General features: G+C 44.8%; 1 protein-coding gene across 2 annotated transcripts; it reads left to right on the forward strand.

Annotated features, from left to right (window-relative positions):
• The first annotated feature begins 3,944 nt into the window (after positions 1-3,944).
• Positions 3,945-12,116, forward strand: NDUFB2 (NADH:ubiquinone oxidoreductase subunit B2). Of its 2 annotated transcripts, none has more exons than XM_045495898.1 (4): positions 3,945-4,101; positions 8,866-9,010; positions 10,405-10,507; positions 12,035-12,116. In XM_045495898.1, the coding sequence occupies exons 1-3, from the start codon at positions 4,004-4,006 to the stop codon at positions 10,477-10,479; spliced, it is 318 nt and encodes a 105-aa protein (XP_045351854.1). In that variant the 5' UTR covers positions 3,945-4,003; the 3' UTR covers positions 10,480-10,507; positions 12,035-12,116. The 2 variants fall into 2 exon arrangements, with proteins under 2 accessions (XP_045351854.1, XP_045351853.1); XM_045495897.1 differs by having other exon boundaries at positions 10,405-10,503.
• The last annotated feature ends 4,572 nt before the right edge of the window (positions 12,117-16,688 follow it).

A 16,688-nucleotide genomic window follows, 5' to 3' on the forward strand; every position in this document is an offset into this window, starting at 1 on the left:
ACAGAGGTAACATAATGAGAACTTCTGTAAACCAGGGCCTGACATCTGCAGTAGCACACGGTGACACTCTCCAGCAATGAATTAAGGAGGCCACTGCCTGCCTTTCTGCCCTGGGCCCACTCACGGTCAGTTCCCTAAAACTGGTGGGCCCCCATGGACTAAGCGGGTCCCAGGGTCAGCTTGTAGAGCCGATATCAGTAAAACTTAGTTTCTTTCTTTTCTTTTTCTTCTTTTCTTTTTCTTCCTTTTCTTTCTTTCTTTCTTTCTTTTCTTTCTTTCTTTCTTTTCTTTCTTTCTTTCTTCTTCTTCTTCTTCTTCTTCTTCTTCTTCTTCTTTTGATAAAAAATAGTATTTTCTCCCACATCACAGTGGATTCTCTTGCTTGTTTTGGAGACCGCTGCTCTAGATAGTGAGTAGTAAGTCAAGCCTTCCCGCTCTCTGGAAGTTCTGGTCTGACCACAGGACTAGATTCTTCCACTCTTTCCTTCTCAAGGATGAAGTTCCTCCCCTTTGTCTTTTAGGGAGCAAAGAAGGTTTAGTTGCACATAGGATCATTTGGGGCAGTTTTTTTGAGGGGTATGGATAGCAATTTTACTTATCAGGTCTTTTTTTAATGTTTATTTTTGAGAGAGAGTGTGTGTGAGCAGGGGAGGGGCAGAGAGAGAGAGAGAGAGAGAGAGAGAGAGATTGAGATTCCCAAGCAGGCTCCATGCTGTCAGCACAGAGCCCCTCGCGGGGCTCGAACCCACGAACTGTGAGATCATGACCTTAGCCCAAATAAAAAGTTGGACGCTTAACCAACTGAGCCGCCCAGGCACCCCTTTACTTATCAAGTCTTGAGGGGAGGGCACTCTAGTCAGGCAGTGAGGGGTTGGGGTGGCTCCAGATAGCTGGGGTGGGCAGTGGCACTGTTCAGCTTCCTCATGGGCACTCCAGCCAGACACAGAGCCCTTGTGTCAAGTGCACGTACACCTACACTGTGAGGTGAGAGAGGGTCCAAGTGCAGGGTGGGTGCCGCCCTGAGCCTGTCTCAGCAGTACTGAGCTTCGCCTTAAAGCCGATGGATTTAATCAAACTATTGGTGGCATGTGTTAGTTATCTAACATCGCATACAAACTACCCCAAACTTAGTGGCTGAAAAACAACAAAACTTAGTACCTCACAGTGTCTGCAGGTCAGAAATCTGGGTGCAGTCTAGCCAGGGCCCCTGCTCAGGGTTTTGCCCAGGCTGCGGGCATCTTGAGGCTCCACAGGGGTGGGTGCGATGCCAGGCTCATTCACGTGGCTGTTGGCACACTTCAGTTCCTCGTGGGCTGTTGGACTGAGGGCCTCAGTTCCTCAGGAGCCATTATAGCAGCAGCCGAAAATGAACACAGGCTGTCTCAGAGGAGAAAAATGGGCAACAGATGTGCTTTAATGTAGGTAATTGGCTGATTTTTAAATTCAGCATCTTAAAAAATGCTAAATCTGATTTTTAAAGTTGTCTTCTTACCGAGAAAAGGCTACTTCCTTGGGTGTAAGTGGATAAAGAGGCAGCATGGTGGCTGTCCCCTGAAGAGCGACCACAACTCAATCCCTTCTAAAGTAGAAAGAATAAGGTTCATTTCTGTGTTACTAAAACCGCTGGACAGATGGGTTCCCTTCTTCTTTCTAAGACTTCTAGGGAAAGGGAGATCAAGCCTTTAAACGTAGGAAATGAAATGATACATGAAGTTGTGTGAACAAAAGTTTGTTTTGTTTTTTCTCTCCCTTCCTTGCTTCCTTGCTTTGTTTTCTATTCCCAGCCAAGGAATAGGTTCTTGATTTGGGGTTTGATGCTGTATGTTAGGTCAGTTAGGGTCTGTCCCTAACTGACAGAGCCACCCAGGCGCCCAGCCCCTTTGGAATTCTTAAAGCGTGTCTAGAAAACAAATGGGCATCACTGCTACATAGTCAAAATATTTTACTGATTGGGACCATAAACTTTATAGTAAAATCAGAATTTGTAATGCAAGGCATTAAAGCTAAGGGTCCTACAAATGGTCTATAAAACAATATTTTTATTACAAGCATTATTATGATTAATATTACAAGCAAGCATTGAAGTTAAAACTTCTTGTTTAGTAATTCAGCAAAAAAGATGGGAAGAGTGGATGAATTTTAATTCCCCTGAATAGCTTTTGCTAGGAGGAAAGGAAAGAATAACAAAGAATAAACATTTCCTGAGTACATGTGGTGGGCTAGGGACTCTAGAAGACTCGCACTCAGATGGGGCCACTGATACTCAGAGAAGTAAAGTGACTCGACTTTAATAGAGCTAATAGAGCTATTAACTCGATTTGACCCTATTAACTCTATTTGAACTCCAGATCTTTTGGCTCTTTTTTGTTTAAGCTGTGCTCCACCTCCCCCCCCTGCCCCGCCCCTTGGCCTTGCAATCACAAATTCATTCTTTGCTGGGATCAGGGAAGTTGTGTAGCTTGGGCAGTGAGCTCCCAAGGAAGAATGGAAAGCTCTGTCTTCCCAGTTCATGAACTTCATATCTTAGTGGTCATACATGTCACTAGAAAGGGTAAGTGGCTCAGAGGAAGCCATGCTCTTGTGTATCAACTGGAAAGTCAACTTTCATCCAGAAAATAGTGGATTCTCTCCTCTATACACCAGCTTACAAGTTGGGAGGGCAGGACAACAGGGGAGAGAGTTCTACAGGGCCAGGGGTTAAATTAATAGGCTGCTCAGAAGGTCACAAGGCAACTCAGTAATCCCAAGCTTTATGTGAGTGTAACTCCAGGGAGACAGGTTTCCTGTTACAGGGCACATGGAGACCCAGATCTTGGCACAGGAAGGATGTCAGTTATATTCAGTGCACTGAAATCCCTAAATTTAGGTCTGCATTTCTCTCCTTAAGTATCCTCTTCTTCATGCTTGTGACTCTGAGAGTGAAGTCTTCAGGGCTTAGCAAACGATGCATTTCAAATAGAAATCTCCAAGGTGTGAGGCTGGCAGGCTAAGTCTATAAGTTAACCTTGTGGGGGGTGCCTGGGTGGCTCAGTCGGTTAAGCAATCAACTCTTCACTTTGGCTCAGGTCACGATCTCAGGTTGGGGAGATCAAGCCCCAGCTGGGCCCTGCCCTGACAGCATGGAGCTTGCTAGGGATTCTGTCTCTCCCTCTCTTCCCCGCCCCCGCTCGCATGTGAGCACACTCTCTCTCAAATAAATAAACTTAAAAAAATAAATCAGTTAATCAAACTTGCAACTTTTTAGGAAGACCATAACCGGTAAGTAAAGACCCTAAGAATTTCTGGGAGGGTTGAGGGGAGATGGTGGTGTGGGTGTCTAGAGGAGCTTAGAGTCCATCCAGGATTTAATAGAAGGCAATATTAGGAGACCAAAGTCAAGAATCTAGGGCTTGGCTCAGGATCAGGGAATTAGAGCACTGCATAAACTGGAGGGCACGCTAACATGCAGATTCCTTGGCCTTGCTCCAGACTGAAGAGTATCTGGGATCGGGCTCCTTAGGTGATTCTGATGCCACCAGTCCATGTACTGGTATTTGCGCACCACTGGTTGCTGGTTGGTAATCAAGTGGCAGAACAATAAAAAAACGAAGACTTTAAAGAAAACTGTTGTGAGCCTCTTGCAGGAGAGGAGAGCACAAAGGACTCGCTTTGGGCAGGTCCTCTGCTTCAGAAAGGGTCTAGCAGCCTTAAGGGGGGTCCAGAAGGCAGTTAACTAGGGAAGAACAGGCAGAGGGGCGGATGAAGGTGGGAAAACACCGTGTAGATGAGCAGTCAGAGAGGAGCGAGTGAGCAGACTCAGTGTTGGTTTCCCAGCACAAGCGCGCAGAGAGGGTCTCCCAAAGCTGAGCCTGAAGCCGGGAGACTCCTAAAGCCTTTCCCCCGGCAAACGCCACCTTCTGGGAGACGGGCGGGGCGACGCCATGACGTAACGGGGCGGGGCGCCGGGGGGAAGTGACGTAAGAGGCGGTGCGGCCTGGGAACGGCGATCCGGACGCGCGCTGGCATGTCGGCTCTGAAGCGGTTGGCGCCTTTCTTTCGGGTTGGAAACCACTTGTTCAAAGGCCGCGGCTCCGGGGCGGCTGGAGGCACTGGAGTCCGTCAGTGAGTGTTGGCTGGGAGAGGGGCCCCGCCTGCTTCTAACGGAAAGCGCCCGTCTTCGGGACGCCCTCACCTTGACGCCGGGCACCTGGGCCGACCGGGTCTCTCCAGCGATCTCCGCCCCGAGGCATGCTGGGACTTGGAGTCCCGGTCCGTGACGTGCGGGCCAGGGAGACCGGGGGGCAGTGGGCGCCGGGGCACTGTTTGCTTGGCAGGTTTTCCACTGTGCGGGAGGCCGCTCCTGCCCCAGGGGAGCCTGCCTTTGGGAAATTCAGTTGAACGTGGAGGCAAGCTGGAGCTGATCTGGAAGCGAGAGCAGGAGTTGGGGGAGGCGAGGGCGTTCTGGCAGAGGAAACAACCTGTACGGTGTGTTTCGAAGCGTCAAGTGCGAGGCAAGGAGTGTCCGAAGTGCCTCGGGAGACCTTGGGACGTAGGGAGGGAATGTCCGCATGCCCGGCTGGAGGATTTCTAACGGAGGCGATAGCGATCTCAGCGAGGTTTTAATTAGATGTCACATAACCAGATTTTAATTCCATTCTGAATAGTTACTCTGGCTTCAGGGTGGAGGATGAATTCTCTTAAGGTTGTGGAGGCGATCACCCAGGGAGAGTGCCTATGGGTGAGAAGAGAGCCAAAAGTGGATGCTTGGGCAATATAGGAATTAAAAAAAAAAGAAGAAATCTTATTTTTTAGAACTGTTTTGGGTTCACAGCAGAATTGAGTGGTAGGTACAGAGACTTCCCATAAGGCCCCTGGTCTCATGCATAGCCTCCTCCATTATCAACATTCCCTATGAGAATGTTCCCTTTGGCAGAATCGATTGACACATTATCTCCGAATCCCATAGTTCGTGTTAGGGTTCACTCTCGCAACACCAGAATTAAGAGAATGAGCAATAGAGGAGTCGCCCGTGAGGTAGCCCAAAAATTCAACTGGAGATCATAGTGCTGAATGCCAAGGGAGGGCACATCTGCCAAAAATGAATTGGTAGTGCAGAGATTCAGTACGAGCAGGACAGAAAGTAGAACGCCCGATTTTTACAGGTGATGTTCCAGGCCCCGTAGATCATCATCTACATTTTTCCAAGAGGCAGGGTAGGTAGTGGTTAAAAGCAGGATTGTGGCCTCAAACTGCCTCAGTTCAAATCTCACCTCTGCCACAGTCTAGCTGTTTGGCCTTGGAAGTTTGTTTCTTTCTTTTTACTGTTTATTTACTTATTTTGAGAGAGAGAGCATGAGCAAGGGAGGGGTAGAGAGGGAGAGAGAATCCCAAGCTGACTCTGCACTGTCAGGGCAGAACCCGATGAGGGGCTCGATCTCAACTAACTGCGAGTTCGTGACCTGAGCTGAAGTCAGGAGTTGCATGCTTAACCCACTGAGCTACATAGGTGCCTGTCTTAAAAAAAAAAAAAAAAAAAAAAAAAAAATTAATGTTTGTTTATTTTGAAGGAGAGAGAGAACGTGAGCAGGGGAAAGGCAGAGAGAGAGGGAGACAGAATCCGAAGTAGGTTCCAGGCTCTGAGCAAGCTGTCAGCACAAAGCCGGACATGGGGCTCAAATCCATGAACCACCCATGTGCCCCTCTTTTTTTTTTTTTTTTAAATGCTCTCTCCACCCAGTGTGGGACTCAAATTCATGACCCTGAGATCCAGAGCTGCGTGCTCTACCAACTGAGCCAGCCAGGCGCCCCACGACCCACTTATTTCAAGTCATAGTTAAAACAACAGGTCACTGTGGCAATAATGAAATGTGGAGAGTTCCTGGTAGTGAGTTTGAACTGTAATTCTCAAATATTATTTTAATGAATTTAACTGATGGGCCCTTGTATCTAAAACATATCAAAGAGGAAGCCTGTTGTTACAGTATATTGAATTCTCATCCCCATAGTTTGTTTGTAAAATGAAGTATTTATATGCATAGATAGGTCCTGAATAAATACTGTTAAATAAAATTGGCACATGATGGCATTACAGAAACAGTGTGATATATTCTTCAGGTCATAAAGCAATGATGCTTGAGGGAGCCTTTTATTTTTTATTTTTTTTAACGTTTATTTATTTTTTGGAGACAGAGAACAAGCAGGGGAGGAACAGAGAGATGGGGGAGACACAGAATCCGAGGCAGACTCCAGGCTCTGAGCTGTCAACACAGAGCCTGACGTGGGGCTCAAACCCACAAACTGTGAGATCATGCCCTGAGCCGAAGTCAGCTGCCCAACCGACTGAGCCACCCAGGCGCCCCTTGGGGGTGCCTTTTAAAAGTAATATGTGGTTACTATTTAAAAACAAACAAACAAAAAATCTATATTACTCAGCCATAAAAAAATGAAATCTTGCCATTTGCCACAACGTGGGTGGATCCAGAGTGTAATGCTAAGTGAATTCAGTCATAGAAAAAGACCATATTATTTCATTCATATGTGGAATTTAAGAAAAACAAATGAGCGGAGGCAGGGAAAAAGAGAGAGGCAACCGAGAAACAGACTCTTAACCCTAGAGAACAAACTGATGGTTACCAGACAGGAGGTGGGTGGGGGGATGGGTGACCTAGGTGATGGGGATTGAGGAGGGCACTTGTGATGAGCACTGGGTGTTGCATGGAAGTGTTGAATTTCTATATTATACGTCTGAAACTAATATTACTCTGTATGTTAACTAACTGGAATTTAAACCAAAACTTAAGGGGTGCCTGAGTGGTCAGCCAGTTAAGCCTCAGACCCTAGGTTTCAGTTCAGGTCATGATCACGTTATGGGAGATAGAACCCCACGCTATCCACTTGGGATTCTCTCTCTCCCTCTGCCCCTACCCTGCTCATGCTCTCGCTTTCTCTCAAAATAAATAAAATAAACTTAAAAAAAAAGTTAATAAAAATTTAAATACATACGCAAAAATAGGAATCACCTCTTACGCCATCCATTAATATTTTATGTAGAGCCTTCCAAATAGATGTGTAATATACTGGGTAAATATTTACATAAAAATGAAACTTTATCTCTTCAGTGTGGTATCATGCTGATGGGAATTCTAATTAAGAACTGTGTCTTTGATTCATAAAATGAGAAAATTATTAATGTTGTTTGTAGGCAGTATTTAAGAGCTTGGGCTTTGCCACCAAATAATCCCCCAGTGTTTTCATTTGTGAATATTAGTAACCATAGGCTCTGTCTATAGGGTTATGAACATAAATGATAATGCATATAAAATGCTTACTTTGGTGTTTGGCACATGGTAAACAATAAATGATGATTATTAATAACCTTTAACAATTAAAGGGAGAGGATAGGGGTGCCTGGGTGGCTCAGTCGGTTAAGCGTCCGACTTCAGCTCAGGTCATGATCTCAAGGTTTGTGAATTTGAAGCTCCCAGTTGGGCTCTTTGCTGACAGCCTGGAGCCTGCTTCAGCTTCTGTGTCACTCTCTCTGCCCCTTCCCTCCCTTTCAAAAACATAAATGAACATTAAAAAAATGTTAAAAGAGTAGGAGAGGATAATAAGGGTGGTGGGTAAGAATGTATAAGGAACCATAGATCTAGTGCTGTTCTCAAATCTACAGCACAGTTTGAAGAAATGTTAGTGCAGTTTTGGTACAGTTGTTCATTTCTATGCTGCACAGAAGAGAATATTGTTTTACAAGCTGAGTCTTACCTGAAATGAAATTTGTGAACACTGTACATTTTATATAGAAATTCTCTCTAAACTTCTGTATCATAGAATATGTATAGCTGCTAAATAGATCTTGACAATAGCACCATTCAGTACAAATTATATTACGTTAGAGTCCACCTATAATAATTAAAATCTAACTGAATAAAAAGACTGCAGCCCTTAGGGATTGTGTCCCCCAGTTTATCAATATTGAAATGAAAACAAAAACCAGAAAAAGTTGTTTGGACTTACTGTTTTGAGGCTCTTTGCTCTGTTCAGAAGTATTAGCTTATTATTTATTTTTTTAAAGTAAACATTTGCTTTTATGTATTAAAAAATTTTTTTAGGGTCATGAGTTCCGGCCTCACATTGGGTGTCAAGATTACTAAAAAAAATAAACTGAGAAGAAAAAAAAAGGATTTGCTGAGTCGTCATTCCCATATAGTGGTCTTTTTTAATAAAGACTGTAATAGAGCAGAGGACATAATTTGCCTTTGAAATAGATGGCTAAACAGAACAAAATTAATTTGCCCATTTGTTTTTCTGGATCAGCTAAGTGACGTACTGCTGCAGGTTCACGTCCCTGGACTAAAACTTGAGGCCGGTATCCCATTATCAACACGTTCATATTTCTGCTATAAAATACATGAATATTCACTAAAGGGAAATAATAATCTCATCAGTGCAGGCCAGTTTTTTGCTGCCAAACAAGTTTAAAAGCAGGCTTATGAAAAATGAGTTTCAAGGGACTGTGGAGGTCTGTCATCCTGTATTTCATGGAGGAGATGAGAAGTGTTAGATTTAGGGGCACCTGGGTGGCTCAGTCGGTTAAGCGTCTGGCTTCGGCTCAGGTAATGATCTTACGGTTCGTGGGGTCAGGCTCCGCGTCGGGCTCTGTGCTGACAGCTCGGAGCCTGGAGCCTGCTTTGGACTCTGTGTCTCTCTCTGTGTCTGCCTGTCCCTGCTTGTGTGCTTTCTCTCTCTCTGCAAAATAAATAAATAAAACTTAAAAAAAAAAACAAAAACAAATGTTAGATTCAGTTTCTAGATTTAACTTTAAAATTTTGGATGATTTCATACTTTGAAGAGGCACCAAGAGGCGTAACATTTTGTTTTGTGTCATAGTGCCGGTGGCGGGGTGCATATCGAGCCTCGGTATAGGCAGTTTCCCCAGCTGACCAAGTCCCAGGTGGTCCAGGCCGAGTTCTTCAGTGGGACCATGTGGTTCTGGATTCTCTGGCGTTTTTGGCATGACTCGGATGCTGTGCTGGTAAGTGCAAGACAATAATTCTAATATATTAATAGCGTATTATAATTAGATTGTTATTACTAATATATCAATAGCTTAGCTTTTTCATTTCCCGTCTGTAGACCGTTTTGCTGTCTGGATGTATCCCTTTACCATGTTGTCCTTGGGGACATGCAGAATCCTATTAACAAATGAAATACATGATCTCTGACCTTTTCTGCCCACAGGTGTACTGGTTGGTAATCCATCTCTTACGGTTTCTGTTAGGTTGTCATATTTGGAAGGAAGACTAGAAACTAATTCTTTTACCTTCTGAACCAGGGGTTCCTTGGTGGGTTAAGTTTCAGACTTCAGTTGTTTTATTTTTTATTTATTTATTTATTTTTCAACGTTTATTTATTTTTGGGACAGAGAGAGACAGAGCATGAACGGGGGAGGGGCAGAGAGAGAGGGAGACACAGAATCGGAAACAGGCTCCAGGCTCTGAGCCATCAGCCCAGAGCCCGACGCGGGGCTCGAACTCACGGACCGCGAGATCGTGACCTGGCTGAAGTCGGACGCTTAACCGACTGCGCCACCCACGCGCCCCAGACTTCAGTTGCTTTAAATGCTCAATGTCATCTAGTCTGTGCAGGGGCCCAGGGCAGCCAGATCAGGGTGGGAGAGATGTGGGCTAATTTGTCTTGAGAAGTCAGCTGCTGGTAACATTCTAACATGTTACTAGCCTCAACTGAGTTTTTATCCCCTTTGCACTGACTCTGTTCTCCAGGAAATTAAACCTTTCCGCCGTTGAAATCTGTGCTCGTTGGTCTAGATAGGAAAAAAATCTTCATACACAAATCTTTGATGCATCGGGTTGATTCATGTCCCATTTCCCTTAGAACTCTGTGCTCTTGTTCCCCTGTAGGGAGTTGTTAGGTGTCTGAATTGGCAGCACGGGGACACCCCTAGCTCGCTGTAGGTCCGCCGTCAGGCCTGTATGTGGTTGCTTGGCCTGAGACGATGATGCCACCAGAAATGCCCTGAGTCGGGACTGAAGATGAATGAGTCCACCTGAGGCTTCCAGATCTCCTGGCAGGATTGACAGGACACTTTGAGATGTTCTATTTTACCAGGGCTTTAACGCATTGTCGAGATGTGGGGTACCTTCTCCCTACCGTCCATCATGGATGCATACTGAAATGCTGGCTCGGGCTGCTGGCTCCAAAATGGGTAGGCTTTAAAGTTCGGGCCGCAGCTCATATTGAACAGGTTGAAGAACAGTCGGATAAGCAAATAGTAAAGTAGTAGAATTTGTTCCTGTGGCATGTCAGGGTCTGTGTATAGGACAGCCTTAGATTTTTTTTCTTTTGAATTTAATTCACCGTATGGAATATATGTAGATTCTTTACCTTTTTTTGAATGGTTGTCCCCAGGGTCACTTTCCATATCCAGATCCTTCCCAGTGGACAGATGAAGAACTAGGTATCCTCCCTGATGATGAAGATTGAAAGTGTCGATTGAACTCTTTACAAGTGGGTATGCCCCACATTCCTTTGGAAACTTGTTTGCCTTGTGTCGATAAAAATGTTTTGACTTTATGATGGTCTTTCTAAAATCATGATGGGCAATTAACTGTATTGTGTCTGGCTTCTGCCTTTAGTATTTTCATATTTGCTGTCTCCTCTTCCTTTTCAGTATTTGCTTTAAAAAATTCTCTTTTCCTGAGTCATGTTATGATTTAGGGTCCCATTTAGCCATCTTTTTTTTTTTTTTTTTTTTTTTAGTATTTGAGAGAGAGTGCAGGAGAGGCAGAGAGCGGGAGAGAGAATCCCAAGCAGGCTCTGCCCTCAGCACGGAGCCCATTGTAGGGTTCCGTCTCATGAATGTGAGATCATGACCTGAGCCGAACATGAGTTGAACGCTTAACTGCCTGAGTCACCCAGGCGCCCCTATCTATTTATTGATCAAAGACTTTTCTAAAGTATCAACTCCACAGGGGGATTATAGTGGTGGATAAGGCAGATACGGAGCTTGCAGTTATGTTTGTAGTTGCAGAAATACCATGTTCTACTCTGAGTGTCTAAGTATAGAAAGTTCCAGCTTATGAGAAGTGTTACGATATGGAATTGTGTGGAGATTAACCCTAAACAGTAAAAGTTTATGGTCCTTTCATTTTTCCAAATTAGGAATCAGAGTTTTTCTTAGTTTGAAAGGAAGGTTCTACTCCTAGAACCTTCAGGGGTTAAGACATTCTCATGTAACATGTTTTTTAAATCAATCATTGCATTAATAATTGCCAGCACTCAAAAGCCTTGGAAATTGTTTTATTTATTTTCAGGAATTATTTTAAATGCTAGAAAGCATTAAATGAAAAATGTTCCCATTCCATCATACTATTAGTATTGCTATTATAATTTTAATTAGAAGTAGCTTATTGAGGGGCACCTGGGTGGCTCAGTTGGTTAAGTGCCCGGCTTTGGCTCAGGTCATGATCTCGTGTGAGTTTGAGCCCTGCGTCGGGCTCTGTGCTAACAGCTGAGAGCCTGCAACCTGCTTCAGATTCTGTGTCTCCCTCTCTCTGCCCCTCCCCTGCTTGCACCCTGTCTGTCTTGCTCTGAAAAATAAACATTAAAAAAAATTTTTTTTAGGAAAAAAAAAGTAACTTATTGACATGAAAATTACAGCAGTTTTAGGGTATGTGGGGAGGAGAGGGAGAGGAAAAAAATGTCCCCCAAAGGCAGGTGGTTAAACTGTCTCACAGCTTGTTTTGTGTCTCTGGATTTACCGTGCGTAAATCAGGGGTCCCCGTTAGCAGGACCCTCCTTCCCTTTGGTAACGTGACTGCCAGCACAAACCTCCTCTTCTTACAGATTTCCCAGTATTCTCACACAGTCATTAACATTTTATTTTAAAGATGAGACTGTAAACCCTTTGAGAAGGTACTCTATAAGACTACTCTCATGATTGGTGCTCAGTGAATGCTTGAATAATTGAACAAAAGTTATGGATTTGAATTATTGAAAATAAAAGTACTTAAAGCTTTCTACTTTTGTTTCCCTGCAGGAGTCAGGCGAAAGTTTCAAGCGATTGAGGACTTCATATCATACCTGAAAGTTGTACATTAAAGTGTTTTGGTCAACAGTGAGGAACTGAGTTATGGATGTTTCTGATAACGACAGCCACCCTCTATGGATTATTTCCTGTGCTCCCAACTGCTGTCCTAACTGGTTACAGGCCCCGTCACTGGATCCTCTGGGGTACCCCATAGTGTAGACAGACATTAGCTCCACTTCTCAGTGAGGAAATTCAGGCTCAAGGAGATGAAGTAACTTTGCCTTAGGGTCACACGTTGATGAGTAGTGACATTAGGCCCGGCCCTGCACTTAACTGCAGAGCGATACCCCCCTCCTCCTAGTGAATGTTGTAGTCCTATGTATGTTGACAGTTAACGTGAAAACTCTTGCCATTTCTCTACTGCTGGTGTTTTCTTGCCCGACATACAGAGGTGAGAGGTTTGTGTGGTCCATTTCTTGCGTTTATATTATCGCTTGTGGGCTGGATGGTGTTAAGTGGCCATTTGTGGACCTGCGATACATGTCTAACTAGGAATTCTTACGACTGGAGGAATGGGAGATACTGGTGAAATAGGATATTCCACTTTTTCTAAAACGTGTTTCGAAATACCTTCCAACTTTCTGTAGCATCACAGTTCTGATAGGACAGAATTTTCTTCTGTCCACAGATAAAAATCTGCAGTACAGAATGGCTTCATGATTTGCCCAGAAACATAACTGTTCATATTTTTAATTTAGGTTTTTAACCACTGGAGTGTAGGCAATACATTGCTGAACAAGACCGATAAGATGTTTTTTTTTTTCATGTTTAAGGTTTTTTATTTATAGAGAGAGCACGAATGGGGGAGGGGCAGAGAGAGAGAGGGAGACAGAGAATCCCAAGCAGAGTCTGCGCTGCCAGCACAGAACCTGATGTGGGGCTTGAACTCACAAAACCATGAGATCATGACCTGAACCGAAACCAAGAGGCAGATGCTTAACTGACTGAGCCACCTAGGCATCCCAAGATGATCCGGTTCTTAAGGAACTTAAAAGACTTTAGGAAGGGAAGACAGACACAAATTGATTACATGAGATTTACTAAGTGCCCCGAAGGAAATGATGTTGGGTGATGTGCTACAGATAGGTGGGTACTGATCTTTTGGGTGGGAGGCACCTGAACAAGTAGGAGAAACCATCTGTGTGAGGGTCTCAAGGGGAGACTGCTCCAGGGACAAGCAGTCACAAGAAACAAGGTCTAGGGTGGGACTAAGGTCACTATGTTTCAGGAGCACAAAGTCGGGTGGGGCTCCAGTAGGTGAGGAGACCAGGGGACTAGATGAGGTTAACAGGTCATGGTTGCAGGTTTGGATTTTATGTTCGATGCAGTGAGAAGCCTCTGGCAGGCTCTAAACAGAAGTGATCCTTGGTCCTCAGGTGTCAAGAGTAGGCACAAAGGCAGCAAAGCTGAAGCAAGGGGAACAGTTTCACCCTCCCCCTTCCAGCTCCAGTAGTCAACAGCCTGTTGCTAGACACTTCTTTTCATTTTGTGTTCACTTACCTGGAGAAGAGGGCATGGTCTCAGCTGTTAAGCCTGTAAGATCTTTAAAAAGCCGTCTCTCCTCTGTACTTTTTAGGTCTAATTTTTATTCTCTCTGTGCCCCCCTCCCCCTCGCAAAGTGTTTTATTGATCCGTACTCATCTGTAACCCCGAACTCAAGTAAGATAGTCCCATTAACCTCTTTGCCTTAGAAATCAGAGTTGCTTGGGGCGCCTGGGTGGCGCAGTCGGTTAAGCGTCCGACTTCAGCCAGGTCACGATCTCGCGGTCCGTGAGTTCGAGCCCCGCGTCAGGCTCTGGGCTGATGGCTCGGAGCCTGGAGCCTGTTTCTGATTCTGTGTCTCCCTCTCTCTCTGCCCCTCCCCCGTTCATGCTCTCTCTCTGTCCCAAAAATAAACGTTGAAAAAAAAAATTAAAAAAAAAAAAAGAAATCAGAGTTGCTTGATTTGAATTAAAGGTAACTTTAAAAAGCCTCCACCCGGGGCGCCTGGGTGGCGCAGTCGGTTAAGCGTCCGACTTCAGCCAGGTCACGATCTCGCAGTCCGTGAGTTCGAGCCCCGCGTCGGGCTCTGGGCTGATGGCTCAGAGCCTGGAGCCTGTTTCCGATTCTGTGTCTCCCTCTCTCTCTGCCCCTCCCCTGTTCATGCTCTGTCTCTCTCTGTCCCCAAAATAAATAAAAGTTGAAAAAAAAAAAAAAGCCTCCACCCTATCACATTTGACTCGAACCACCCAGGGGTTGGGGTGTCACCCCTGTGGAGTCGAAAGTCTGGGTATAACTTTTGGCTCCCCCAGAACTTAATGGCCTACTGCTGACTAGAAGCCTTACTGGTAACAGGCAGTTAACATGTTTGGCACATTATATCTGTTATATACTGTATTACAGTAAAGCTAGAGGAAAAAAAAAGCAAAATACATTTATAGTACTGTACTGTCTTTATCAAAAAGAATCACGTATAAGTGAACCATTATAGTTCAAACCCATGTTCAGGAGGCAGCTGTACAGCTTATGGGAAAATAAAGTAGGAGAAGGTACCAAAGCGTGACGTACATGTGAGCGATGGCTATATAGTTAGAGAAAGCTTATGGCTTAACTATGGGCCAGGCACTGTGGCAAACACTTTGCACATGTTAAGTCCACATTTTATAGACGAGGACATTGAACTATAGATTGGTAACTTGCCCAAGCTCACACAATTGAGAGCTGAGGTTTAGATCCTGGCTTGCCAGCCTGGCTCTAGGCTGAGTCAGCTTGTGAGAGTCAGTACAGCATTGTGTAAGCCTTTTTGATCATGACCTACTCGCTAATTTTACACGGTGGCCTAGAATATATGCTTGTGTGTATAATCCAAAAGTTTTATGACACAGTACTTACCTGTGATACACACTACTTTCTCTTATTCTAAAATGGTTAACTGAGCCAGGTTCTACCACCCACGAAGGGGACTCCGTTTGAAAAACTGGCACAGTGCTTCATGAATTCAGTCTGGGGTCAAACTTGCTGGATCTGACTCACTGCTTTACCATTTACTTGATGTGACTTTGGGTGCATTCCTTATTTGATCTCTTCTTCAACTTCCACGTTTGTAAAAGGGATTAGATTAAATGTGTTAGCACATGAAGCCTCTAGAACCACATCTGCTGTGAAGGAAATAATCTCTAAATGTACGCAACTGTTATTTCTAGACCACTGGGTCCAAGCCAAGTTTATGGTGACGCTTGAATCCCAGTCCAATTTTATAGGAAAGCCTCAAACTTTCCTGTAACTCGTCAAACATTCCCGTATATGCATACTCCGAGTGTTAGGGTATGGCCTGCTAGATGGAGGGAAAAGATGGACCTTCACAAAAGGAAAGGCAGGTGGTGAAGAAATGACTGATGGCAACAGAGAGTGTCAAATTTTAACACAAATTTATAACGTTTCCCATGGAACCCTGAGTACAAACACCACAAGGGAGGTACTGTGTAAGGACCCCTGGTTGTACGCATGTTACGGGAAGGTACAGAAGTCCTCTGGGTCCTGTGTGCCCCTAAAACTGTTCTGTGGGAGGTCGACCTGGCTGTCCGCCGCTGCCACCAACTAGAAAGCACCAGTGGGGCCACAGCGTATGGTGCGGGGAAACAGGAACTGCCCATCCCAGCAGCCAGGCCTCCGCCTCTTGTCACGTACCTGAGCAGGGGCTTGACCGACTGGCAAAGACAGCAGGGGCAAGTGCAGTATGCCTGGCACAACATCCACTTCTTGCTACAAACTCACTGTCATGGAGTGAACATCCATTTCTGTCCAAATTTTGTTACAGCTATTAAACCATAACAAAATCGTACACACACACATACATGTAGAAAATGGCGCATGCTGCTGATGTCGAAAACAAAAGTCCGGAGTCTTGGCTGTGTCATCCTTGGGGACTCCTATTGAGTATCTGACAATGAGGGGACCTGGACCAGAATATCTTTTCTTTTTTTTTGTTTATCTTGAGAAGGAGTGGGGGAGGGGCAGAGAGAAGAGAATCTCAAGCAGGCTCTGCACTGTCAGCACAGAGCCTGATGCTGGGCTTGAACTCATGAACTGAGATCATGACCTGAGCCAAAAGCAAGAATTGGATGCTCAAGCGACTGAGCCACCCAGGCGCCCCTGGACCAGAATTATCTTTAGGAGCTCCTTCTGCACTGGCATTTATCAGCCTAGGAGTACTACATAATCCAGACAGCAGGTCCAATTATCACAGCCCCTGATAAAGTCTCAAAACTGGTGTGGTAGAGTGCTTTGTGATAGAATTTTATCACAATAATGAAAGCGTTCACGTTCTAGACCAAGTTTTAAGGAAAATTTCTAGTAGAGTAATACGGTCTTAAAACATAAGGCCCCAATCACTTTGTTGTAATCCTCTATGAAGTTTACTTTAAAATGAGTTTCTAAAAAAAAAGTTTCGGGGCACCTGGGTGGCTCAGTCGGTTGAGTGTCCGACTTCGGCTCAGGTCATGATCTCACAGTTCGTGAGTTCAAGCCCGCATCGGGCTCTGTGCTGACAGCTCAGAGCCTGGAGCCTGCTTCGGATTCTGTGTCTCCCTCTCTCTCTGCCCCTAAACCCACTCGCATTCTGTCT

The sequence above is a fragment of the Leopardus geoffroyi genome, chromosome A2 (assembly GCF_018350155.1).
Source record: "Leopardus geoffroyi isolate Oge1 chromosome A2, O.geoffroyi_Oge1_pat1.0, whole genome shotgun sequence".
Classification (NCBI taxonomy): domain Eukaryota; kingdom Metazoa; phylum Chordata; class Mammalia; order Carnivora; family Felidae; genus Leopardus; species Leopardus geoffroyi.

Excerpts from the sequence above, each read along its gene's own strand:
- NDUFB2 (XM_045495898.1), top strand. The coding sequence starts at position 4,004 with ATGTCGGCTCTGAAGCGGTTGGCGCCTTTCTTTCGGGTTGGAAACCAC. Across the intron at positions 4,102-8,865 it reads GGAGGCACTGGAGTCCGTCA|TGCCGGTGGCGGGGTGCATA; the intron begins GTGAGTGTTGGC and ends TTTGTGTCATAG. Across the intron at positions 9,011-10,404 it reads ATGACTCGGATGCTGTGCTG|GGTCACTTTCCATATCCAGA; the intron begins GTAAGTGCAAGA and ends GGTTGTCCCCAG.